The sequence below is a fragment of the Rhinopithecus bieti genome, unplaced genomic scaffold (genome assembly GCF_001698545.2).
Source record: "Rhinopithecus bieti isolate Rb0 unplaced genomic scaffold, ASM169854v2 scaffold_2432, whole genome shotgun sequence".
NCBI classification, from domain to species: domain Eukaryota; kingdom Metazoa; phylum Chordata; class Mammalia; order Primates; family Cercopithecidae; genus Rhinopithecus; species Rhinopithecus bieti.
The window spans coordinates 4176811-4204028 of NW_016804136.1; the positions used below are offsets into that span (position 1 = coordinate 4176811).

At 40.9% G+C, this 27218-nt stretch overlaps 1 protein-coding gene across 2 annotated transcripts in view; it reads left to right on the plus strand.

Annotated features, from left to right (window-relative positions):
• Window positions 1-4465: 4465 nt before the first annotated feature.
• Window positions 4466-27218, plus strand: part of GOLGA4 (golgin A4) — a 119677-nt gene continuing 96924 nt past the window's right edge. Inside the window, exons 1-2 of one of the 2 annotated variants that reach the window (XM_017866586.1) lie at window positions 4466-4817; window positions 13060-13149. In XM_017866586.1, coding sequence (XP_017722075.1) covers window positions 4746-4817; window positions 13060-13149 — 162 coding nt within the window. In that variant the 5' untranslated portion in view covers window positions 4466-4745. The remainder of the gene's footprint in view (window positions 4818-13059; window positions 13150-27218) is intronic. The other variant, XM_017866582.1, reaches the window with a different exon arrangement.

Below are 27218 nucleotides of genomic sequence, written 5' to 3' on the forward strand. Positions count from 1 at the left end.
TAATCTCAGCACTTTGGGAGGCTGAGGTGGATGGATCACTTGAGGTCAGGAGTTTGAGACAAGTCTGGCCAAGCTGGTGAAATCCCATCTTTACTAAAAAATACAAAAATTAGCCGGGCTTGATGGCACTGGGCTTGGTGGTGCAGGCCTGTAGTCCCAGCTACTCAGGAGGCTGAGGCAGGAGAATCGCTTGAACCCCTTGGTGGAGGTTGCAGTGAGCCGAGATTGTGTCACTGCACTCCAGCCTGGGCAACAGAGTAAGACTCTGTCTCAAAAAAAAAAAAAAAAAAAAAAAAAAGACTATTTAACTCTGTAGAAATGTAGTGTCAGGCTCTGCACTAACACTGGCTGAGTTGCATGACACACATAGTACTTGGCCCTGCTCAACCTGAGAGCCCAGTGGAGACGTTATAATCTAGAGCAGGGGTGTCCAATCTTTTTGCTTCCCTGGACCACACTGGAATAATTGTCTTGGGCCACACATAAAATACACTAACAATAGCTGATAGCCAAAAAAAAAAAAAATCACAAAAAAATCTCATAATGTTTTCAGAAAGTTTATGAATTTGTATCGGGCCACATTCAAAGCCATCCTGTGCCACATGCAGCGCCATCCTGTGCCACATGCAGCATATGCAGCCTATGGGCCGCGGATTGGACAAGCTTGACCTAGAGCTCAGGGGAAAGGTGTAGGCTGGAGGTCTCAACATACAGAGGGAGAGTGAGAATTAAACTCTTGGAATTTGTACGTTTCATTTACTATGAACTGTATGCTTTACGCATATCATCTCATTTGAACTTCACAACAATCCTATGAAATACTATTAAAATGTTACAGATGAGGAAAATGAAATGCAGAGAGCTAAGACTCAGAGGTCACAATCTGGTTTTTGGGCTGAATTTTATTCTAAGAGTTGTTTCGTTGCATTGATTTAAAAATCCCCTTAGATGGGTTCACACTGTCATTTGTTACTTTCCTACATTTTCCATTGTCTGAAATCCTATGTATATGTGCTTTACTCATAACCTCCTGCTCCCTTTAGGCATTTGATTTTGTATACTGTGGTTTGCTTAAGTGCCAAAGGTTAAAGAACTAGTAAATGGATGACTTTATTTTTTATCTTTGAGATGGAGTTTCGTTCCTGTTGCCCAGGCTGGAGTGTAGTGGCATGATCTTGGCTCACTGCAACCTCTGCCTCCCAAGTTCAAGCGATTCTCCTGCCTCAGCGTCCTGAGTAGCTAGGATTACAGGCACCCGCACCACACCTGGTTAATTTTTTTTTTGTATTTTTACTAGAGACGGGGTTTTGCCATGTTGGCCAGGCTGGTCTTGAACTCCTGACCTCAGGTGATCCACTCCCCTCGGCTTCCCAAAGGGTTGGGATTACAGGCATGAGCCACCACGCCTAGCCTAAAAATTGGTAAGTTTTATGTAAACCAAAAACTGTGCTCTTAACCATTATGCTATACTCTGTGGTTGGCAGGTACAAGGATTCTTGATAAAGGTTAAGAAAATGCATTGTGTGGCGATGCAAAAGGACTGATGACACATTTGCGGTCACAGAGTAGGAAATCAGTTGAAGGTTTCAGATGTGTATTGGTTCTTGACTAAAAGCATTTTCTGACATGCTATTTTGTTATCTAAGGCTTGGAAAGCAATCTGAACCCCCAGCAATAATGTTATTCTGAAAATTTTCTGAATCATGGAGATAGTATTTGCATTTTGTGCAATTGGAAGGGGTGGAAGAATGACAATTAGGCTTGGTCTATAACTATTAGCATTGCTTCTTTGTGTTGAAAAAGATGGGTACTAGTTCCACTAGGAAAATAAATTCATGAGGTCTTTGATCATTATGATTGAGATGCAAGCCTGTTTTAAATGTCCTGCTCTGCAGTGAGGTGTGCTAATCCTTGAGCAGCTAGATGGGAAATGAGTTCAAATTACTAACATAGAAAATAGGGGCAGGCCGTGTGCTTCAGCTGGATTGGTGCAGAATTCTAAGAAGTGGGCCAAAGCCTGAGACCACAGAAGGTGATTTGCATCCAAATTTGTGCCACCCAGAGGAGCTGAAGAATTGAGTAATTTCTAGGTTTAATTAAGAGCAGTCAGAAAGACTGCTCTTTCTGACTGAAATAATGTTAATTTGTAGAGACCTGAAGCAGAATGTGGCTATGAGGAGGTTTAATGTTTTAACAACATTGTGTTACATGTGATGAAGGGTTTCAACCCTGTCTCTTTTTTTGTGTCCTGGCAAAGCTATCCCCCTTTTCACATAATTAGCATTCTTCTGATTTCTTTCTCTAAGTGATATCTTGGATCCTTTTTATTTATTATTTATAGTAGTTGACTTTGATAGGGCCCACATACATGTACAAACACAGATACATGCATATATATTATACATATAAAATTGGCAAACTTTGATGTACAATTGTGAAAGTTGGGAGAAAGATGTTTATTGGGCATCCGGAGCTGGGAGCAGCTGAAGGCCTATTGAACTTCAGTCAGTTGAGAGTTAAGTACTCTTTTTATTTTTATTTTGACATGGAGTCTCATTCTGTCTCCCAGGTTGGAGTGCAGTGGCACAATCTCAGCTCACTGCAGCCTCTGCCCCCTGGTTCAAGCAATTCTCCTGCCTCAGCCTCCCGAGTAGCTTGGATTACAGCCATGCACCACTACACCTGGCTAATTTTTGTATTTTTAGTGGAGACCCGGTTTCACCATGTTGGCTAGGCTGGTCTGGAACTCCTGACCTCAAATGATCTGTCCGCCTCGGCCTCCTAAAGTGCTGGGATTACAGACATGAGCCACTGCGCCCGGCTGAGAGTTAAGTACTCTTGAAAAACAAAACAAAACAAAACAAAACAAAACAAAACAGCCCAGAAAAAAAACTCTCGGTAATTATATAAAGCAGTGGTCCCCAATCTTTTGGATACCAGGGAGCTGTTTCATGGAAGACAATTTTTTCCTGGGGGTGGGGCTAGGGGGATGGGGAAGGATGGTTTGGGACAATTCAAGTGCATTATATTTATTGTGCACTTTATTTCTATTATTATTGCATTGTAATATATAATGAAATGATTATACAACTCACCCTAATGCAGAATCGGTGGGAGCCCTGAGCTTGTTTTCCTGCAACTAGATGGTCCCATCTGGAGGTGATGGGAGACAGTGACAGATCATCAGGCATTAGATTCTCATAAGGAGCACACAACCTAGATCCCTCTCATGCCTAGTTCACAATAGTTCCAGCTCCTATGAGAATCTCATGCCACAGCTGATTTGACAGGAGGTGGAGCTCGGACGATAATATCAGCCATGGGGAGCAGCTGTAAATACAGATTAAACTTCCCTGGCGTGCCAGAGATTCACTTCTTGCTGTGTAGCCCGGGTCCTAACAGGCCATGGGCTGGTACCTGTTTGTGGCCCAGGGGCTGGGGACCCCTTACATAAGGTGTTCACTATGAGATATAAGAGGACTTAGCCCAGGTGTTAAGGCAGTGTTCCAGGCCCCACTTTGGCTCTAATACATTTAGAGATCAGAATATGGACTCTCGAGAGCAGGTTCCCCCTATTATTGCTGGTAAACAAAATTTGCTAAAACGTGGAGATCAGCATATACTGTTAGATTCTGATACCTGAGACAATGTAAGCCGTTTCAGATGATACCAAAGGTACAGCATGCAAAAGTGGGTTGCTGAAATGGACCTGAAGATTTGCAGGCAGCCGAAGTTCGGGTTTTGGATAAATGAGGCACATAAACATTAAAATCTTGTAGGATGACTGCAGGTGTTAGGAGTAAATTTGGACTCATTATGAATCTGTGTCTTCCACTAGGCTGTGAAATCTCCAAGGTCTGATAAAGGTTTCTGAATGAATTTGTGAAATATACGATTTCGGTGAAGAAAAGAATAAAGTGGGTGTCCAAATAGTTGAGGTTTTACGGTATTGGCATAAAACATTTGGACCCCTGGCGGCCAGTATCAGGGACTTCCCGACGCTGGAAGAGTTCAGGGAAGGGAAGCGGGCCCCTCTGGAACCGAAGACACAGAATCCTAGCTACAGCTACTAAAGAAAAGTACACTATCAATTAGGGCCCGCGTCAGGTTTTCTGGATCGCCCCTTCTCCCATCCTGGACGCTCATCCCTGTGTTCTTTGCAGTGGGCCCGTCGGCCCTGCTGCCATCAATAGAAGCAGTACTCTCCCCGTCTGATTTCGCAGGGTCAAAGCCCAGGTGAGAGTCAGTGTAGTGTTCAGACTAGCCCTCGCTCCATTTCTGAGCCGCGAGGGCCGCACCCAACGAAATCAGGCAGCTCCGAACCTTGTGTCCTCCAGCGCAGTGAGTTAGGGCGCGAGAGGCCGAGCGCGCATGTGCGAGCCCCGACATTGTGCTTGTCCCCTCCGGTGCTCCGTAGTTAGCCTCGGAGAGCTCCACGTAGGCGGCGCAGGCGCCCTTGGTGCACAGTTCACCTGCTGCCGTTGTCGTCGCCGCCGCGGCTCCCGGGGCTGGATGGGGGCCCGAGGCCAGCCAGTGGCACCCGGAAGAAAGAGACGCGGCGGCGGCGACGCCGACATCCTCAGGACGAGTGTCCGGACTTGCCCGCAGGCTCAAGGAGGAGGCGGCGAGGCCCGGTTCCCGCGGTCTCGGGTGTAGAGAAGTCGCTGTAGCCGCCGCGGCCGGGACTCCCCGGGCTCTCGCCCCTCAGGTCTCATTGGCACTCGGGACCCTACGTACGCTGCGCCATGTTCAAGAAACTGAAGCAAAAGATCAGCGAGGAGCAGCAGCAGCTCCAGCAGACGCTGGCTCCTGGTCAGGTACGATGGCCGCGGCTTTCCTCCCCTAGCTCCCAATACCCCTTGAACCGGCCCGCGGACAAAAAAGGCGGGGGGAGTGGGGAAGTTCTTCCGTGACCTTTGACCCCTAACCGGGGACTCTTCCCAAGCTCCGGATCCAGAAGGAGCTCCGGGCGGTGCAGGTCGTCCGTAACTCCTGACCTGGATTTTCCCATCGCAAAACTCCATCCAGTAATGAGTGGATGGGGGTGGCTGGATCCCTCGTTACATCCCATCTCCGTTAAGAGTTTTTCCCTAAGGCCAGACTCCGAACTTGCATGATTTCTGATCAGTATTTGAGGTTCCCCCACCCATCTGAGACCCCACGCTGGGAATGAGGGCGGGGTGGGAAAACCCGGGTCCCTTGTGATATCTGACCTCTGCTGGAGGTGTCCCCCTCTCTCATGCCCATCGTGAGATTTTGTGTGAAATGGCCAGGATCCCGCACAACTGACCCTTGACGGAAGTCTCTTAATTCCAAACCCAGGTCCAGGGATTGAAGGCTGGGGAGTAGAGCCATCCTGGGTCAGGCTGCTGGTAGGAGCGGTGGGACATGAAAGAGGTGGCTGCATGGCCGGCGTCCAGCGCCCGAGGCTGTCACGAGTTAGTCACTTCGCATAACTTGGTTGATCTGGGACTGGCGGGCGGAGGGGGAGACACTCTGCCTGTCTAGAACTCTGCTCTGCTTTTTGAGTCTTGCTGCTCTGCGGACAGGGTTATGTTTGTTTTTCAGGAATGCTGTTGCTTTAGGAAATGCGTTTCCAGGGAAAAGGAGGCGTGTTAGTAGTATTAAAGATACAGTTTCCTAAGCGTTAACTGGAGATGTTTCGATGCTGGCAGCACAGGGTCTTAACAGCGAAGATGATGGTTTCTGCTTAATTTCTTCCCAGCCTTTTTGAATTTCAACAGATTGAGCAGATCTGTCCCTTAATTTTAGGGTTTTTGGTCTTTGCTTGCGGTTGCAAGAAAAGCTGAGTTTTGACTAACTTGGAGGCATTTCCAAATTCTTAACATACAACGATTGCATTAGGTTTATTCGGAAACTATAAATTGAAGTTGTTATTTTTAAATTTAAAGCTCATGTGTAGTAAAACAGTGCTTGAGAAAAACATCAGAACACAGCACTGAAGGGTTGCTTCGTTTCTCAAGTGTAAATGTGGTTAAAATTTAAGTAGTAAAGATTGTCCTTTTCATACCATTTACTGCAGTCTTTTAAAATTTTACAAAACACTGTTAATTAAGAAACAAAGATAAACTTTAAAAGTGAGGTAGAGATGAGGAATGTGAGGAAATGGGCATGTTAGTGAATGTAAGGCACTTCCATTTGGGAGTGTATAAAATGTAATTGAGCCAGGATTCCATTTCTAGAAATGTATTCTAAGAAAATTTAGGATGTATTAAAGATTTAGCTCTATGAATTTTCATGTCAGTGTTGTTTTAATAGGTTAAAAACTAGCCAGAAATGTCCACCAATAGAGAATTGGTTAAATAAATTTTATCAGGTAATTAGTTATGCTTGATAGGTTATTATGCAGCCATAAAAAGTCAGCATTTATTGTGTCCTTAGTATGTACCAGACATTTTGCTTAGTATTTACACAGATTATTTTATTTAATCTCACATAAGCCTGTGAGGTAGATAATACTATAATTCCTCTTTTATAGATGAAGGAATGAGGCTCAAAGAGGTGAAGTAACTTGCCTGATGTTACGCAGCTAGTGTTAGAGACTTCAGAAAAGTATTAACACAGAAAGATATTTGTGTTAAAAGACAGAAGCAGCAGGTAAAATGTGATCCCAGTTTTGGGAAAAAGAATCTGTATGTAAGTGTATTTATATACACAGATGGTAAAACTAGTTTAAGAATAATATAAGGTGCTGGTGAATTACTGAGTGTACTTTTTCTTATTTGTAGCATTTAGCTTTTCATGAAAATGAGTTGTTTTTGTTCATTAACAAAGAGGTTGTTTTTAGTAATAAGCTAGTCACAAGCTAAGATGTAAGAGCTCTGTTTCTATAGCTTAATGCTTCTGGTGAGACAGGGCATCTGGATCAAATAAAATCACTCTGTGTACAAAAGGTTTAAAATAATCCTTTTGGATTATATGTATAGTCACTGTGTTGGCCAGGCTGGTCTTGAACTCCTGACCTCTGGTGATTGGCCAGCCCTGGCCTCCCAAAATGCTGGGATTATAGGCATGAGCCACTGCACCTGGCCATTCGTGGTCTACTTTTGATAATTATTTTGTAACCTTCCTTTCTACCTGCCATATATCTTTCTCCCTGCTTGTGAATTGTTATGATCCTAGAAACAAAAAATGTGGCCTGGTATGGTGGCCTCACACCTGTAATTCCAGCACTTCGAATCACTTGAGCTCAGTAGTTCAAGACCAGCCTGGCCAAGATGGCAAAATCCCATTTCTGACCAGGCACCGTGGCTCACACCTGTAATCCCAGCACTTTGGGAGGCCAAGGCGGGTAGATCACCTGAGGTCTGCTAAAATACAAAATTAGTGGGGCGTGGTGGCGCACACCTGTAATCCTGGCTACTCTGGAGGCTGAGGCAGCAGAATCGCTTGAACCTGGGAGGCAGAGGTTGCAATGAACTGAGATCGTGCCACTGCACTCCAGCCTGGGAGACAGAGCGAGACTTGGTCTCAAAAAANGTCTACTTTTGATAATTATTTTGTAACCTTCCTTTCTACCTGCCATATATCTTTCTCCCTGCTTGTGAATTGTTATGATCCTAGAAACAAAAAATGTGGCCTGGTATGGTGGCCTCACACCTGTAATTCCAGCACTTCGAATCACTTGAGCTCAGTAGTTCAAGACCAGCCTGGCCAAGATGGCAAAATCCCATTTCTGACCAGGCACCGTGGCTCACACCTGTAATCCCAGCACTTTGGGAGGCCAAGGCGGGTAGATCACCTGAGGTCTGCTAAAAATACAAAAATTAGTGGGGCGTGGTGGCGCACACCTGTAATCCTGGCTACTCTGGAGGCTGAGGCAGCAGAATCGCTTGAACCTGGGAGGCAGAGGTTGCAATGAACTGAGATCGTGCCACTGCACTCCAGCCTGGGAAACAAAGGGGGACTTGTTTTAAAAAAAAAAAAAAAAAAAATTATGTTTTAACAATAAATATCTATTTTGGATTTTTAAACTCCTTGCAGAACTAAGTCAATGAAAGAAACATCAAGAAGTAATACAGACATTGTAATTTATTGGGATATATGAATACAATATTTTAAAACATTTTTAGCCTTTCAAATACTTCTAAAACTTAAAAATTATAGAAGTACAGATACAAAAGGATGAATACATGACTCCACTTAATTGAGGTACCTAGAATAGTCAGATTCATAGAGACAGAAAATAGAATGGTTGTTGCCAAAGGCTGGAGAGAGGAGAGAATGGGAAGTTACTGTTTAGTGGGTACAGAGTTTTAGTATGGAAAGATGAAAATGTGCCGGAGATGGACGGTGGTGATTCCATGACAGTGTGAATGTACTTCATGCCACTAAACTGTACACCTACAAATGTTTAAACTGGTAAATTTTATGTTATGTATATTTTATCACAATAAAAAAATTAAGTTAAAAAAACAACATATGAGCCCCTCCTTACACCTGCAGAATCATCCCTTTTTTTTTCCCCTCAGCTCAGAGATGGCTGCTGACCTCACTCTTTTAGAGTGAGACCGCAAAATAATAGTTTATGTGATACAAATTTAAAAAACAAAAACAAAACCAGCAAACAGTTCCACAGATAACAGGGAAAAGAGTCCTTTCTGAAAGGACATAGCCTTAATGTAAATCCAGGTTTACTAAATAGTTTCAGTCATGAAACTGGGGAAAGCATGAGTCCCAGAGAAAACATTTAGATCAGAAGGAGTTTATTAAGAACATGATGAAAGGCTTTAATAAGTTTGGTACCTAAAATGTAAAGGTTTATTTGAAGAATTAACCCCAAGTTACTTTGCTCTTTTAGAACTGAGATGTCAAATTGGTTTGGCAGTGACTTACAACAGTGCTGTGATGAGGATTCAGTGGCTATGTCTCTGCCGTGACTAATCCATAGGTGTTGCAGGGAGAGTGAAATGAACCAGGTATTAGTTATGAACGGTGAATGCCTAGGCCCTCTGCTGGATGTTGCATTTGCTTTGAAGGGTCTATGTAGTCCCTACACAATGGAGTTGTGAGACAAGTACTTTCAGTGTAATGGTGGTATGTACAGGGTGTTGTGGTTGTGCAAAATAAGGCATTTCTGGAGAAGATCAGGGTGACATCTGAGTAGAGCCTTGATGTATAATGAAAAGTCATGGTGTAGGGACAAGGGATTCAAGACTTCCTCCTAAGGATGACTGGATTAATTTTCTAATGTTGCATAACAAATTACCACAACCTTCGTGCCTAATAACCCAGTTACTATTTTATAGTTCTGTAGGTCAGAAATCTGGCATGGCATGACTGGGTTCTCTGCTCAGGGTCTTGCAAGGCTAAAATCAATATGTTGTCCAAGCTGCGTTCTCATCTGGAGCTCAGGACCCTTTTGTATGCTCACGTGGTTGTGGTAGAACTCTGTCCTTTCTGGTTATAGTACTGGGGCCTTCATTTCTTGCTGACCACTTTCAACTCCTAGAGGCTACCAGCAGCTCCTTGCCACGTGCCCCTGTAGGCATTTTGCTTTCTTCAGAACAGCAGAAGTACATCTCTCTGCCCTCTAGACCCATATTTGAAGGGCTTATGTAATTAGTTTAGACCTATCCAGGTAATCTTTTGAGGAACTCATAGTCAACTGATTAGTAACCTAGTAACCTTAAATATGCCTTTAAAATCCCTTTACCCTATAATGTAACAATTATGGGAGTGATATCTCATTATATTCACAGGGCAGGGGTCATTTGGGGTCGTCTTACGATTTTGCCTGTCACAATGGCCAAAATGGTTTTCTTTTTTTAAGTTTTGTAGAGTCAGGACCTTACTATGTTACTCAGGCTGTCTTGAACTCCTGGCCTCAAGTGATCCTCTTGCCTTGGCCTCTCAGAGTGTTGGAATTATAGGCATAAGCCACTGTGCATGGCCAAAATGGTTTTTCTTATACTGAAATTGAGTATAACTGTGGTCAGTTAATAATTAGGTAGTGAGCAATAAAATATTAATTGTGGGTCTGGATGTAGCTGTCAGATTTTTTGGTTAGCAGCTTAGAAAGCTGACTCAGGTTTCTTATGGCTATTGCAATTAATCAGCTCAAGCTTGGTTTGAAGGAACCTAAATCCCTTTATATCTTGAAGTGAGGATAGCCCATTAAGGAACCCGGCACCTGGGACAAATGCTCAAGTAGTTAGTTCTTTGTGCACTGTTTTATACTTTATACTCACATCCATTTTCTCGTATAATCCTTACTCTTTGAACTCCGGAGGAAGATCAACAAGCCATCAGGCCACGTTTTGCCAGATAGTACTACTTTTCTGGGGAGAGTATGTTTTAGAACCTGTTAAACTTTGTAAACCCCGTTTGATTTTTTGTCAGTTTCTCCAGAGCTGATGAGGCTCTCAGTTACTGATTAGAACATATGAGGCCAAGGTGTAAGACATAATGCCAGTTTTTAAGATTTGCAGTGAGATATAAGGTAAGCAGTTGGAAGGTCACTGTCTAAGGTAGCCCTTTCCTGGCATCTGGATATTTGGAAAGCTGAATTAATAAAAAAGCTGAATCTTAGACTTGATGGAATCACAACAGAGAGAGTTGATTAGTCCTGTAGTCTAGTAGTACTTTTCTAATTACTTTTCTAACTTTTTATCATCCAGTGACCATTGTATTAAAGGAGTTCTTACATATAATCATTTATAAATACATAGATACAAAAGACTGCCTCCATAATGGCAGCCTTTGAGGCACCTACAGCCTTTGAAGCTGGTGCTGGCAAGGTTTGCAAATTATGGCTCTAGGTGTGGGAAGGGTTTACTGAATTTATCTTAGCTTTAATGAAAGCTATTTCTGATGTTCTTTGAACATTTGTAATTTGAATGTGGTGTTCAAGGTAGGCTCAAATTATCTCCAAGACTGAGACTAACACTACACAGTGACTGTGCTTTCCCTCGCTGTTTTCTAAGTGCAGTGTTGACTTTTAGTCACATATTTTCTAGACATTTAAACCATTGCTAAGGCTTCAACTTTATTTCACATTCATTAATTTTGTTGTTTATATACTTTTTTTTTGAGATGGAGTCTTGCTGTGTCACCCAGGCTGGAGCGTAGTAGCGCAATCTCAGCTCACTGCAACCTCTGCCTCCCGGGTTCAAGCGATTCTCCTGCCTCAGCCTCCTGAGTACCTGGGATTACAGGCGCACGCCGCCACTCTTGTTTATATTTTTAAGTCCTTATTCTTCCTGCTTTGTCTTTGGTGGGAGAGGATATCTCATCCCTGAAGGTGACTTCTGCACATAGCTGATTTCATCTGTTGTATTAATTTTTCTGGTTCATCTTTTAGAAGGTGTTGGAGTTCTTAGTTGTAAGCAACAAAAACGTAGTCAATCTAGGTAAGCAGAAAAAGAATTTATTGAAGACTCTTTTGCCTACAGAATTTCCTTGAGGTCCTAAAAGTCTGAGCTGATTACTACGTTCAGTTATACTGGGGAGACTGCTCTGTGTTGCAGCTGCTTCATCTTGGCACTGGCATCACGTCTTTCACTTCACAGCTTATATCTGCGTGGATGCATGAACTTCTGTCTCCATTGTCATCAGATGATGAACTTTTTTTGCATGTCTGTTTTTTCACATCACTCACTTATGACTCGAAGTCTCATGTGTTTCATTGATGGAGCTCAGGTTACCCTGTCTCAGATAAAAAGAAGATTGGATTAGTAAGTTTTCTGAGTTCTAACTTACGGACTTACAAGAGCTATTTACAGAAAAAAGGTTATTAAACTTTTGTCATATTTGTAGATGCTTTTCCTCACCTCCCAGTTAAACTGCTGCTTTGATTTGTGTTTCACATGAAAATCTCTTTCCCATTCAGAGATTGTAGAAATAGACTCTTGTATTTTTTGTATTTCAATTAAAAAAATACTTAAATCTTTAATATAGCTTAAATATGAAGTAAGGATCTGATATGTGTGTCTTGCCCCATATGGATGGCCAGTTGTCCCAACATTTATTCAATGTCTATCCTGATGCAAAATGTTATTTTTATCGTAAGCTAAATACGTATATCTGTCTAGATGTATATATGTGTATATAGAGTATGTGTATATGTGTGTATATATGTGTATATAGAGTATGTGTTTGTTTGTATACTGTTCCTCACAACCTCTCAGTTCCACCCTAGCCACAGCAATTTGTGCACAGATACGACAGACCAGAGTTCCATTTGTTCATTCATTCATTCGTTTATTTAACAAATATTTATTAACTGCCTTTTGTAAAGTGCAGACTACAAAAAGAGGTAAGGTATCGTGACTCATTCATTTCTCAAAGTAGAGCTGAGTTCAGATCTATTTTGCTATGGGTATAGGGGGATCTCGAAGTTTTGGTTTTATACTTTTAGGGTTTTTTTTAGGTCACCTTAGAGTAGACCCCGGACCCCTTGTTTAAATTTTGAGCCCTTTCTCCTGAGTTGTTTTGCATTGAGGATTATAGGAGTCAGGCTGTCAATTACAGAGCTAAATGGAATAGCATCTCAGTATTTAGCAGTGGTATTCAAGGTAGGCTCAAAGCAAGGCCATTAATTAGGTGGGCAAGTGCTGTTTATCTGCATTTCATACTATTGAATGTTAGAGCTAGAAGGTAGAAGGGATCGTAAAGATTGAATTGGCAGCCTTTTTTTGATGAACTTCTAATTTTGGAATAATTTTGATTTATAGAAAAGTTATAAAGGTAGTGCAGAGAGTTTTTATGTACCCCTCACCTGGCTTCAGTTTTCTCTAATATTATCATCTTACATTAGCATCATGACTTTATTTTATATATATGGAGACACATAGTTCTCAAAAAGTTCATGTAGCTAAGATCATAGTTCTAGTGGTGGCAGAGTTAGGCCAGGGACCTGGTAGGTAGCCTGGATTTTCTAGTTGATTATATTTGTTACCCTTTTCTGCTTTTCATGTTTTTGCTCTTTTCCTTTCTTTCACTGAATTCTTTGGGCGTGGACTGAGAGAAGGACTACCTAGTACATAGTTCACTGGTCAATATAGTCTTGCTAATTTGTGCAATAATTTTTAAATCTAGACTTCCTCCAATTCTTCAACACCAACAAGAACGAGGAGCAGGACATCTTCATTTACAGAGCAACTTGATGAAGGTACACCCAATAGAGAGGTAAGTTTGGAATTCTTTTTCTAGTATACCTCTCACAAGAAACTAATTAATCTAAAATGAAATGCTGTTGATAACAAAATGGGAAACTATTTTGACAGGTCAGCTATTTAATTCCTAGGTAGAGTTTTATTAGTAACACAATTAGTCTTTTTTTTCACAAATAGCAGTTATGATTTATGTATATATGTATATATGTATGTATGTATGTTTTTGAGACTGGGTCTGGTTCTGTCACCCAACTTATGAAAGGAGCTTATGAAAGTTGCTTTTGCCCTATATTTTGAGAGTCTTTATTTTTCTACTCTGTGTAAATATGCTGGAAAACAGTCTTTTTCATTTCAGCTGTTCTGGTGGTGATCTTCCATTTTGGTTTTAATTTGCATTCTCTGATAACTAACAAGATTGAGCATTTTCATCTGTTTATTGGCCATTTGATGTCTTCTTTTGTGAGTGCTTAAGTCCCTTGCCCATTTTTCTATTGGATTATCTTTTTAAAAAATTGATTTGTAGAAGTTTTTAAAAAATATAGAATACATAGGAGTTTTTTGTTGAATATATATCTTGCAGATATCTTCCCATTCTGGCTTGCCATTCATTTTTTTAACGATGTCCTTTGATGAACAGAAGTTCTTAGTTTTAGGCCAAATGTGGTGGCTCATGCCTGTAATCCCAGCACTTTGGGAGGCCAAGGCAGGAGGATTGCTCGAGTCCAGGAGTTTGAGACCAGCCTGGGCAACAAAGTGAGACCCTGTTTCTACAAAAAAAATAAAAATTAGCCAGGTGTGGTGGCATGCACTTGTGTGGTCCCAGCTACTCAGGAGGCTAAGGCAGGAGGATTACTTGAGCCTCGGAGGTCAAAGCTGCAGTGAGCCATGATTGCGCCAGTCTAGGTGACACAGTAAGACCTAGGCTTACTTGAAAAAAAGAAAAAAAAAAAAACGCCTGGGTTCCATCTATGTCCCATCCCTGACAGTACCTTCTATCTTAGAAGGTTAACAAAATGAGAAACCAGATAGGGTGGAGGGAGATTATGAACAAATTAATTTATTGTCCTTTTAATAAAAAACTTTATATAATTGAAAAATCCTTTATTATAAAATAAGTTGAAATAAGGTTTAGATTGCACTCTGTGGTCCAAAGTACCTGTTAAAGTTGTCAAAAAAGCTTAAAAAGCAAGGAGATGAAGTGATGACAGTGCTTTGTCATTCTATCCGAAACCATCTCTTAGCTAGGATTGTTAAAATTTAGAAAGAAATAAATAACCTTTAGCTGACTTGGTCGATTGTAAAAGAGTGCTAAAACCAAATCTTTCAGAAATAATTGTTTTGTAACAGTATATTCAATTAAATTGTTTTAAAGCATCCTAGATTTTTAAAAAGTATTTTTAAAAAGTGGTTATCAGTCAGCCGGGTGCGGTGGCATGTGCCTGTAATCCCAGCTATTTGGGAGGCTGAGGCAGGAGAATCGCTCGAACCTAGGAGGTGGAGGTTGCAGTGAGCTGAGATTGTGCCACTGCTCTCTAGCCTGGGTGACAGAGTGAGACACTGTCTCAAAAAAAAAAAAAAAAAAGCAATGGTAGCAATCAATATAATTCTGCACTATTTTCAGTGTTTCACTTTATTGTATGCAAACTAATATAATGTCAATCAATATGCTGAGTATAGAAATGATGCCATTAATACTGATTACAAAAACGTTACAACTCAGTACTGCAGCTTTCATTCGAATTGGTTGTATGTATAAACTGAGTTCAACAATATTGTATTTGAAATCGTAAATGCAATAACGTAAGTAATGCTTAAGAAAATAAGATCTCAGGAAACTGTATATACTGTGTACTTTTATGCAACTTTATCAGATCATTTCAGTATATGCACCAAGGATATAGCGTATATGACATGAACTTTGAGTGCAAAAACTGTACTATGTACCTGTTTATTTTGCTCTCAACATCTAAATAAAGGTGTTTTGTTTTGTTTTGTTTTTTAAATTGTTTTAAAGTAATCTCCATCAGGACAATTTGTATGTATTTTTACAATTTTTTTTTTTTTTTTTTGAGACGGAGTCTTGCTCTGTCTCCAGGCTGCAGTTTGCAGTTCAGGGGTGCGGTCTTGGCTCACTGCAACCCCCGCCTCCCAGGTTCAAGTGGTTCTCCTGCCTCAGCCTCCCGAGTAGCTGAGACTACAGGTGGGCGCCACCATGCCCAGCTAATTTTTTGTATTTTTACTTGAGACGGAGTTATACCATGTTGCTGAGGATGGTCTCAATCTCTTGGCCTTGTGATCTGCCCGCCTCAGCCTCCCAAAGTGCTGGGATTACGGGTGCGAGCTACTGTGCCCGGCCGTATTTTTACAATTTTTAAATTAGCTTATACCCTATTATCTAGAAATCCCATTTCTAGAAATCTGTCCTGTAGAACAATAGCATTTTAAATGTATATCTGCAAGGCTTACTGTAGTAAGCTATTTATAATACTAAAAAGATGATAAAGTTTGATTTGCAATATTAAGATTTTCTCCAAACTAATCTATAGACTCAGTGTGATCCCAGTCAAAATCCTTATAGGTTTCTTTTGTTGTCATCATCATCATCATTATTATTATTATTATTTTTTGAGACAAAGTCTCACTCTGTCACCCAGGCTGGAGTGCAGTGGTGCGATCTCAGCTCACTGCAGCCTCCGCCTCCCAGGTTCAAGCAATTCTCCCTGCCTCATTCTCCCAAGTAATTGGGATTACAGGCACCCACCACCATGCCCAGTTAACTTTTTGTATTTTTAGTAGAGACAGAATTTCACCATGTTGGCCAGGCTGGTATTGAACTCCTGACCTCAGGTGATCCACCTGCCTCGGCCTCCCAAAGTGCTGGGATTACAGGTGTGAGCCACCGCGCCCGGCCTTTGTGTCCCTTTTATAAAGAAGCCTAAGGCACTCCAAACAAAGACAGATTTATTTGGGTTTATATGCAGTATTTACCAACACAGGAAAGCAGACATATTAGTATTTTCAGCAATAGAGAAAAATGCAAAACCTTTTTTTAATTGACAAGGAAGTTAACTTAATGAAACCATTCTACTAGCTAAGCATTCCAGATATGTAGACTTTACTGTGTCTACTGTTGCTATGGACAAATATTTGTGTTTTGAGCTAAATTTCCACATTTTCTTCCAAAGAAAAAAAAAAAGCATTTTTTTGTCTTTTGAGACAGGGTCTCACTCTGTTGCCCAGATTGAAGCATAGTGTTAAATCTCAGCACTCCACAGCTTCAACCGCCTGAGCTCAAGTGATCCATCCACCTCGGCCTTGTAAAGTGCTGGGATTACAGGCATGAATCACCATACAGGGCCAAAACAAACAAACAAACAAACAGAAAAAAAAACACTTGACACTTAAAATAAATCCAAGCCAGGCACAGTGGTGTGCACCTGTAGTCCCAGCTACTCAGGAGGCTGAGGCAGGAGGATCCCTTGAGCCCAGGAAATGATTTTTCAGTATGGTGTGAAGTAGGGATCAAGTTTCATCGCCTCCAATATGTTTATCCAGTTGTCTCATCTTTTTCACACTGCTCTACTGTTGTACATTTTTTCATTAATTGTGTCCATATGTCCATATTTGAGTGGCTTTGTTCCTGAGTTCTCTGTTCTGTTCCATTGTTCTCTTTGTCTTTGATACCACACTGTCTTAATGAGTATCGTTTTACATTCACGCTTTATATTCATGTCCATATTTGAGTGGCTTTGTTTCTGAGCTTTCTGTATTCTGTTCCACTGTTCTCTTTGTCTTTGATCCAATGCCATACTCCCAGCTATTCGGGAGGCTAAGGCAGGAGAATCGCTTGAACCCAGGAGGCAGAGGTTGCAGTGTGAACCAAGGTCGTGCCATTGCACTCCAGCCTGGGCAATAAAAGCAAAACTTCATCTCAAAAAAAAAAAGGGACATAAAAAAATCTGTATTATTGTAAACATTGAAGGCAGAGGAGAGTAGACTGAATTTGCATTGACTCTGAAGTCTACATAAGTCTACTCTGGGTACTCTCCTATCCTGCGCAAATGACAGATCTGTCTGTTTGATCATAGCACTCTCTACTGGTGATCCTAGGCATAGCCCCACTATCCTCAGTCGGGCTTCCTGTCCTTGTTGTTGTTTGAGGTTAATCTTTTTTGCTTTCCTAGGTCTGGGTTGCTTTAGAGCAATATGTAATGTAGGATCCTGTAAGGGATTAACTAGAGCAAATGAAGCTAACATCCTCCTACCTCTGCCCCACTCCAGATTGGACCTGGACTTTTTCAGAGATAGGGTCTCACACTGTGTTGCTCTGGCTGGCCTCCAACTCTTGGGCTCAAGGGACCCTGATTGTTTTTTTAATTGAGTTTAAATTCATATAACATAAATTAACCATTTAAAGCAAACAGGTAGCATTTAGTACATTCCCAGTGTTGTACATTCATCACATCTATCTAGTTCCATAACCTTTCCATCACCCCACAATGAAACCCCATGCTGATTAAGCAGTCATTCCCATTCCTCCTTCCTCCAACCCCTGGCAACCATTAATTTGCTTTCTGTGTTAATGGATTTACCTTTTCTGGATATTTCATATAAATGGAATCATTGGGTATGTTACCTTTTGTGTCTGACCACTTTTACTTAGCTTAATGTTTTCAAGATTCATTTGTGTTGTAGCATGTATCTACTTTCTTTTTATAACTGAGTCTAATGTTTTTTTTTAAGGGAGTAAAAATCTATGTACTGTATTAGTTTGGAATAAGACCTGGAATAGACTGGTGAGGAAAGGATGGTTTTTGGTGTTACCTGAATCAGCCTAAGTTGACATCCTGGCTTTGCCATTTGCTGACCGAAAGATTTATTAAAGTTAACTTTTCAGTCTCAGGTTTTCTCATTTGTTTAATGAGAAATTTGTGAAGTTTTGGGGATTATCAGTAAGATGGCATGTAAATCTCTAGTGTGGTAATTTGCACATAGTGGGCGCTGACTAAGTTGTTAGGGACAGCCTCGGAAGAGGGGAGGGCCTGCTCCACTTCCTCTTTTTAGGGGAGGGGAACAGATGGACTTTATGTGGATTAAGGTCCTAGGGATGTTATCTCTGTGTCGCTTTGCCTATTGAATTTGTGAAGGAAGGATTGATAGCTTCACTTTGCCTCCTATCCTGCTCTCTCCGGTTTGCTGTCTTCCTGAGACACTTGCTCATTTATTAGGGGCCATAGTAAACGTGTCCATTGTTATCCTGGGGACTCATCCATGAACAACTTGCATATTGTTTTTAAATTAAATTCCAGAATTAGGTGTGTTTTCATATACATATATGTATATATATATAATTTTTATGTGTGTATGTATGTATGTATGAGATGGAGTCTTGCTCTGTCGCTCAGGGTGGAGTGCAGTGGCATGATCTTGGCTCACTGCAACCTCTGCCTCAGCCTCTTGAGTAGCTGGGATTACAGGCATGAGCCACCACGCCTGGCTGATATTTGTGTTTTTAGTAGAGATGAGGTTTCACCATGTTGTCTAGGCTGGTGTGTAACTCTTGGCGCTCAAGTGATCCACCCACCTTGAACTCCTAAAGTGCTGGGATTACAGGCATGAACCACCATACCTGGCCCCAGTTTTTGAGAATTCTTAAGCACATTTTAGAGATTTATTTTATGTTTCAAGGCTTATATGGCTTAAAGGCATCGTTTTAGGGATTACTGGGAAGTATCTTCAAAGTTAATACATGAGAAACATTCCTTCCTAAATCCTTTATTATATTGAATATCGTGTTAATTGGTTTTCAGAGGTTAAATTAACCATGTATTCCTGCAATAAATGTCACTTGTTTCTGGCATATAATCTTTTTTATATATTACTACATTGATTCATTAGTATTTTGTTGAGGATTTTTTTGTCTATATTCATAAGAAATGCTGGTCTGCAGTTTTCTTTTTTTGTGATAACCTGGTTTTTGTGTCAGTAATACAGGCCCCATGAATTGAGTTGGAAAGTGGTCACTTCTCTTGTATTTTTTCAAGAGTTTGTGAAGAATTGCTGTTAATTCTTCTTTAAATGTTTGGTAGAATCTACCATTGAAATCATGTGTCCTGGGCTTTTTTTCAAGGGAAGTGTTTTGATAACTAATTCAGGATCTACTTTTTATAGCTGTGTTCACATTTTGCTTCTTCCTGAGTTAGTTTTGTGATTTGTGTATCTCTAGGAATTTGTCCATTTCATTTATCTCATTTGTTGGCATAAATTAAACTAAATTTGGCCTGAGGCTACCTGTATATCTTGCGTCCCTATGTAAGGAACTGTAGCCTAACTTAGTACATAAGCAAACTGAAATCCTAAATTAGGAATGTAGTTTTTGTAACAGCTCCTGAGTCTCAGGCAGTCACAGTAGTCAAGTCTACCAATTGCAGGCTGCTAACTAAGCAGCCCATTCTCAAATGAGGCAAAAACCTTTGCTTTTAACACATAGTATAGCTTTGTAATCCTTTTCTGCAAATTCAGTGGTAATTTCTTCTCTTTCATTGCTGATTTTCTTTTTTTTTTTTTTTTTTTTTTTTTTGAGACGGAGTCTCGCTCTGTCCGCCCGGGCTGGAGTGCAGTGCCGTTCTCAGCTCACTGCAAGCTCCGCTCCCGGGTTTATGCCATATCTCCCTGCCTCAGCTCCGAGTAGCTGGGACCCTACAGCCCGCCACCCTCGCCCCGGCTAGTTTTTTGTATTTTTTAGAGAGACGGGGTTTCCAGCCGTGGTAGCCCAGGATGGTCCTCGATCTCCTGACTCGTGATCCCGACCCGTCTCGCCTCCCAAGTGCTGGGATTTAACAAGGCTTGAGCCATCCGCGCCCGCCTTTTTTTTTTTTTTTTTTTTTTTTTTTTTTTGGACGGAGTCTCGCTCTGTCACCTCAGGCTGGAGGTGCAGTGGCCGGTCTCAGCTCACTGCAAGCTCCGCCTCCCGGGTTACGCCATTCTCCTGCCTCAGCCCTCGAGTACTGGGACTACAGCGCCCGCCACCATCGGCCCGGCTAGATTTTTGTATTTTTTTGGTAGAGACGGGGTTTCACTGTGTTAGCCAGGATGGTCTCGATCTCCTGACCTCGTGATCCGCCCGTCTCGGCCTCCCAAAGTGCTGGGATTACAGGCTTGAGCCACCGCGCCCGGCTCATTGCTGATTTTCATGATATGAGTCTTCTTTTTTCCCGTCTGTCAGTGTAGCTAATGGTTTGTCAATTTTGTTGATCTTTTGAAGAACAAACCTTTGGTTCCACTTTCTTGTTGCATATGCTGAGTATTCTCGTAATTGGAGTGGAAAGCTGATCTTTCATGACTTATTTTACTTAAGCCTGAGGAGTCTTGGACTTAGCAAAAGTTCCTTGAATCTAAATTACATCTTCTTTCCTGGTTTCTGGGCTGATAGATGTTTTTTCCCATCTTTTATACCCTTGGTCTTTTCATTGGCAATTAAGACTAGGGAAAGTTAGTTACCTTGTCCTTTTATGCTGTCATTTTGTTTAAAGGCTTTCTATGTAGTAAAACTATCCATATAGACAAAATAGAGCCTTGAGTTGTGATCTTGAATTTGATCAACATGATTTACCCACAGTCTGTACTGGATATTTCTTCACCTGCTGCTACTGTAAACCATTTTATTCTTGTATCTTCTGTAGAGTATATTATCACAGGTACTTTTTATAGGGGTGTCCAATCTTTTGGCTTTCCTGGGCCACATTGAAAGAAGAATTGTCTTGGGCCACACATCAAGTATGCTAACACTAATAATAGCTGATGAACTAAAAAAAAAGTCTCATAATGTTTTAAGAAAGTTTATGAACTTGTGTTGGGTCTCATTCGAAGCCATCCTGGGTCACAGATTGGATGAATTTAATTGACCCAAAATCATAAGGGTTCTACTAACAGTTGTACTTAACAGTATCTGAGAAGATAGAAACAGGACCATCTGCCAGGCGTGGTGGCTCATGCCTGTAATCCCAGCACCTTGGAAGGCCGAGGATGGTGGATTACCTGAGGTCAGGAGTTCGAGACCAGCCTGGCCAATACAAAAAATTAGCTGGGCGTGGTGGCGGGTGCCTATAATCCCAGCTACTCAGTAGGCTGAGGTGGGAGAATCGCTTGAACCTGGGAGGTAGAGGTTCCAATGAGCCAAGATCATGCCATTGCACTCCAGCCTGGGCAACAAGAGTGAAATTCCGTCTCAAAAAAAAAAAAAGAAACAGGGCCATCTGTCTTTGAGGAAGAGGGATTTACACCCTTGCTAAGACACTAAACTTTTTTGCTAAGGCACTAAACTTTTAGGCCCTTCCCCATTATTATACATGAGAGATGATAGTCAAGCCTTTGTTGCCTATGAGTAAAAGGAATCTAAAATCACTGAAATAAATAAGTTTTTCAAGGAATTTCAAAGAAGTTTTTTCACATGGGAAAGGACTTCTAGGCTGGATGTGGTGGCTCACACCTGTAATCCCAGCAATTTGGAAGGCTGCAGCAGGAGGAATGCTTGAACCCAGGAGTTGGAGACCAGTGTGGGCAACATAGTGAGATCCTGTCTCTACCAAAAAAAAAAAAAATCAAAAAAATTAGCCACGTGTGCTAGTGTGCACCTGTGGTCCCAGCTACTTAAGAGGCTGAAATAGGAAGATTTTTTGATCCCAGGAGGTCGAGGTTGCAGTGAGCCATGACTGTGCCACTGCACTCTACCCTTAGTGACAGAGCAAGACCCTGTCTCCAAAAAAAAAAAAAAAAAAAAGGCTGCTGGTTGTTGTTGGAAATAATCAGTCACGATGGCATGCTGCCTAACATGCTAAATCCTCCCCGGAAGACTTCAGGACTTTCGGTCAAATCGTGCTGTGATTTGAGCCTTGAGGCATCCTTGCTGTTTTAGTCACAGAAGTAGTAGATAAAACTTAAAAAACATTGAGACATGTATCTGAGTTCACAAACAAGGTAAACATCTCCCTGGGCTGAGAGGGAGTGAATTCTTGGTCCTAGAGGGTTTGGGGTTGGGACAAAGGCAGCCATTTTCAACTAGGGTTTTGTGAGAGAATTAAGCTCTGTGGAGAATGATTTGAGTAACTGCATTTTTTATTCTTCCAAGTATTGTATGAAACTATTACCATGTTATATATACATAGTAGATACATTAATTCATTGTATACAGGCATTTGGATTTAATTTTCTCTTTGAACTCTGGTTGAGAAGGACTGGAGATGTTCTATACAGAGGAGATTTTGTGTTACAAGCTGAGAGCTAATGTGGGGCTCCTACCACTGGTGAAAGGAAGTTGAAAAAAGCTGTTGCTAACTGCTGCCTAGTGCTCTCAGTTGTCCATTATGGGAAACTGCTGTCCTTAGGGAGGCCTCATGACCAAGAATCGAATCTAACCTCACATTAGCTTGGTGACTGAGTTTGTGATAACCCCTATATTGCCATAAGGTAAGAAACTCGAACCAAGGCCTTGGGTGTCAGATTGGCTGGATAAGGAGGGATGAGCACAGGAGGAAGGACAAAGATAATACCTTTTTCAAGATGAGCCTGTAAATGAAAATTCTAAAATAAATGTTAAGAGGGCAACCAGTAAAAACAGAGATTAAGACATATTTACTCCAGATGAAATTAAAGTAATACAACAGTCTGGAAATTACTTTAAAACAACTTTCTTCAGTAAGGAAAAGGAAGTAATAATTTTCTTAAAAAGAACAGAAAATTGTGGGAGAAAAACAGGCCAAAACAAAACTAGACTAGATGGATATGAAAAAGAACTAATTGGAAATCCTAGAAATTGGCCAGGCATGGTGGCTCATGCCTGTAATCCCAGCACTTTGGGAGGCCAAGGCGGGCAGATCACTTGAGGCCAGGAGTTCGAGACCAGCCTGGCCAACATGGCAAAAACTCATCTCTACTAATTTTACAAAAATTAGCTGGGCATGGTGGCGCATACCTGTTATCCCAGCTGCTCGGGAGGCTGAGTGAGGCAGGAGAATTGGTTGAACGCAGGAGGTGGAGGTTGCAGCGAGCTGAGATGGTGCCACTGCCTGGGCGACACAGACTCCCATCAAAAAAAAAAAAAAAAAAAAAATCCTGGAAATGAAAAAAAATTGATGTAAACATGTAAATCACAGTAAAACTCAGACTGATGCCAGTTACAGAGAAAATTATAGAATTCAAAAAGAACACTGGCTAGGTGTGATGGCTCATACCTGTAATACCAGCAGTTTGGGAGGTCGAGGTAGGTGGATTGCTGGAGCCCAGGAGTTCAAGATTAGCCTGGGCAACATGGCAAAAACCTGTATCTCTTTATTTTCATTTAAAAAACAAAAACAAAAAGAATACTGAGTAATCCTACCAAAACCACCGAGATTAAGGAAAAATATATGATGTGCCTCATAATGATGTTTCATTCAGCGATGGACTGCATATATGACAATAGTCCCATAAGATTATAATGGAGCTGAAAAAGTCCTATCGCCTAGTGACATGTAGTTGTTGTAATGTGTTTGTGGTGATGCCGGTATAAACAAACCTATTGTGCTGCCAGTGGTATAAAAGCTCACAGTAATGTCCTAGGACTTCACCTTCACTTACCACTCACTCACTGACTCACCCAGAGCAATTTCTAGTCCTGCAGTCTTCATTCATGACAAGTGAGTGCCCTATAGAGTTGTGTCATTTTTTCTTTTTTACTGTAGTTTTACTATACTTTTTCTTTGTTTACATAGATACTTACTATGGTAGTACAGCCGCCTACAATATTCAGTACAGTAACATGATGGACTAGTTTGTAGCGTAGGAGCAATAGGCTCTACCATGTATCCTAGGTATGTAGTATGCTATGCCCTCTAGGTTTGTGTAAGTATGCTTGTCCAACCCAGCTTATTTTGCTGCTGTTCTCGTTGTGTTTTGTTTTAGTCTTTTAGCAGTCTAAAGGCATGGTTTTTAGTTTCTGTCTCTAGTGGTAAGTGGAAAAGAGGGATGAGAAAAGGTCCTTACTGATTCAACCAGAAACAGAAGCTAAGAACCCATGACTGTATTTTCTGCCTTGGACACCCCTCCATGATGTTCACATGACAAAATGGCCTAACAACACATTTCTCAGCATGTATCCCCTCCCTATTGTTAAGCAATGCATGACTGTATATCCTCCACGTCTCACACTCATGTATGTATGTGTGTTTATTTAGGAAGGAAATAACAAGGTCAACAAAGACTCCTTAGGCTTTAAGGTGGCTGTCAATGGACACTAATTTTGATATACTTTGATATACACACGCATACATATATGAGAGTATGAGACATGGAGGATAGCTTGAAAGCCTTCAGTGCATATTTGCTGAGAGTTTCAGATAGTCTTCATGAATGTTCAGACATATATAACTTCAGTGTTGGTTCAACTGATGGCTTCAGTGGGGAACCACACAGAAGAGGTGGATTAAATCCTTAGCAGAATTGCAGCCGAGTTAGTTTTCCATTTGAAGAGTTTGAGAGATGGAGTTGAGATAGAATCTTAGTGAGAATATTAGAGAACTGTTGCTTATGAGACTTTTTCAAGCATAAGAAGGAGATAACAAGGATAACAAAGACTTCTTAGGCTTTGAGGTGACTGTCAGTGGACACTAATTTTGATATACTTTGCTTTTGCTAGGGTTAGAGGTCATAGTGTACATTTTTGTTTGGCAGCACCTTTTGAAATGGTGGCCATTTTTCTATGCTGGACATTAGCTTTTTTGTTTTTCTCTTAAAATTTCAAATATACTCCTCTGAAGTTCTGAATTATTTTCTAATATGGACAAGAGTGACTGACTTCATTACAAAAATTAACTTTGGAAGTCTAAGAAGAGTGAATTTTTTATAGTCTTTAACTTAAATTTAATATCCATTCTAAGGATGATCTGAGTTCCTGGGAGAGTAAGATTTTCAGCAGGAGTAGAAACTAGAGCCAAAGAGGCATTTAGCATATTTTAGTATACTACTAATACTAATACTAAAATTAAGAATTTAGTGTAAATTGCTGAATCCTGTCCAAGAAGTGCTAGTTATTACGTAATATAAAAGACTTTGAAATGTTTTTCCTATTTATAATTATGATGGTCTCTAATGTAGGACCAAATGAACAGTTAGTTAAGGCTCTAGTTAGTATTCATAACTCTACAGTACTGAGATGAAAAGTTTATGTTCTTAAGCTTTTGCAGACTTTTTTTTCAGATATGTTATATATCATATAATATGTAATTTATCACCATATTAGATAATGTATTAACTGCTGAATTCATGTTTCAAAAAAATTTTTTTGAGGCAGGATCTCACTCTTTTGCTCAGGCTGGAGTGCAGTAGTGTGATTACAGCTCACTGCCGGGCTTAGGTGAGCCTACTACCTCAGCCTCCCAGGTAGCTGCGACTACAGGTGTCTGCCACCATGCCTGGCAAATTTTTTGTATTTTTTGTAGAGATGGGGTTTCGTTATGTTGTCTGGGCTGGTTTTAGTTTTTATTTGGAAATAATTATAGATTCATAGGAGGTTCTGACATCTTTTGTGGGGGAGGCCCTATATATGCATCACCTATTTCTCTCCAGTAGTAACACCTTATATAACCATAGTACACTGTCCAAACAAGGAAACTGACATTGGTAAACTGTGACATCCATAGAACTTATTCAGATTTTACCAGTTTTACATGCTCACATCTTCTCTCTCTCTCTCTGAGTGTGTGTGTGTGTGTGTGTATGTATGTGTGTATAATTCTATACAATTTTATCACGTGTAGATTTGTGTAACCTCCCTCATAAAAAAATTCATTCTGATTATAATTTATTGTACATATAATTCATGATTGTCAGTATTTTGGTGTGTAGCATACAGTTTCTGAAAGAAAACTAAAGCACAGAAGATAATATGTATCAAAAGCACTAGTGTAACAGAAAATGTCTTTAAACTTATTATAAAGTTTCAAATGTTTCTTCTGTACATATTTTAGAGAAAAATAATGTGGTATGTAAGTACAAATAAATGATTAAAGTGTTTTATGTTTTATTCTGTCCATGTGTTTTCGTGCTATTTTTTGAATATGTAAAAATGAATGGGTCAGTATTTATAAATGTTATTCTAAGACATTGTGTTCTTTACTATGCATTTTTAAGCCCACTTTATTGAAGTATGATTGACATATAAAAAACTGTGCATACTTAAGGTATACAATGTGATGAATTTGGTGATAAGTATATACCTGTGAAACCATCACCACCATCAAGGCCGTAGACATATGTATTACCTCCCAAAGTTTTCTCCTACCGCCACTGTTATTATTTATGGTAGAAAGTAACATAAGATCTACTCTTCGAGAAAATTTTAGGCCAGCTGTGCCGGCTCATGCCTGTAATCCCAGCACTTGGGAGGCCGAGACAGGTGAATCGCTTGAGCTCAGGAGTTGAGACCAGCCCGGGCAATGTGGTGAAACCCCGTCTGTACAAAAAATACAAAAATGAGCAGGCGTAGTGATGTGCGCCTGTAGTCCCAGCTACTCAGGAGGCTGAGGTGGAGGATGGCTTGAGCCCAGGAGGTGGAGGTTACAGTAAGCTGAGATTGCAATACTGTGCTCCAGCCTGGGCGACGGAGCTAGACCTTGTCTGAAAAAAAAAATTTTTTTTTTAAACATTATAATACAGTATTGTTAACTGTAGGCACTATGCTATAGAGAAGATCTCAATAACTTACTTAGCTCACGTGTCTGAAACTGTGTCCCGTCATGTGTTTTTTTGTTGTTTGTTTTGTTTTGTTTTTTGAGATAGAGTCTCACTCTGTCACCCAGGCTGGAGTGCAATGGCACGATCTCGGCTCACTGCAACCTCTGCCTCCCGGGTTCAAGCGATTCTCCTGCCTCAGCCTCCTGAGTAGCTGGGACTACAGGTGCGCACCACCACGCCTGGCTAATTTTTGTATTTTTAGTAGATACGGGGTTTCACCATATTGGTCAGGCTGGTCTTGAATTCCTGACCTTGTGATCTACCCACCTCAGTCTCCCATAGTGCTGGGATTACAGGCCTGAGTAACCACACCTA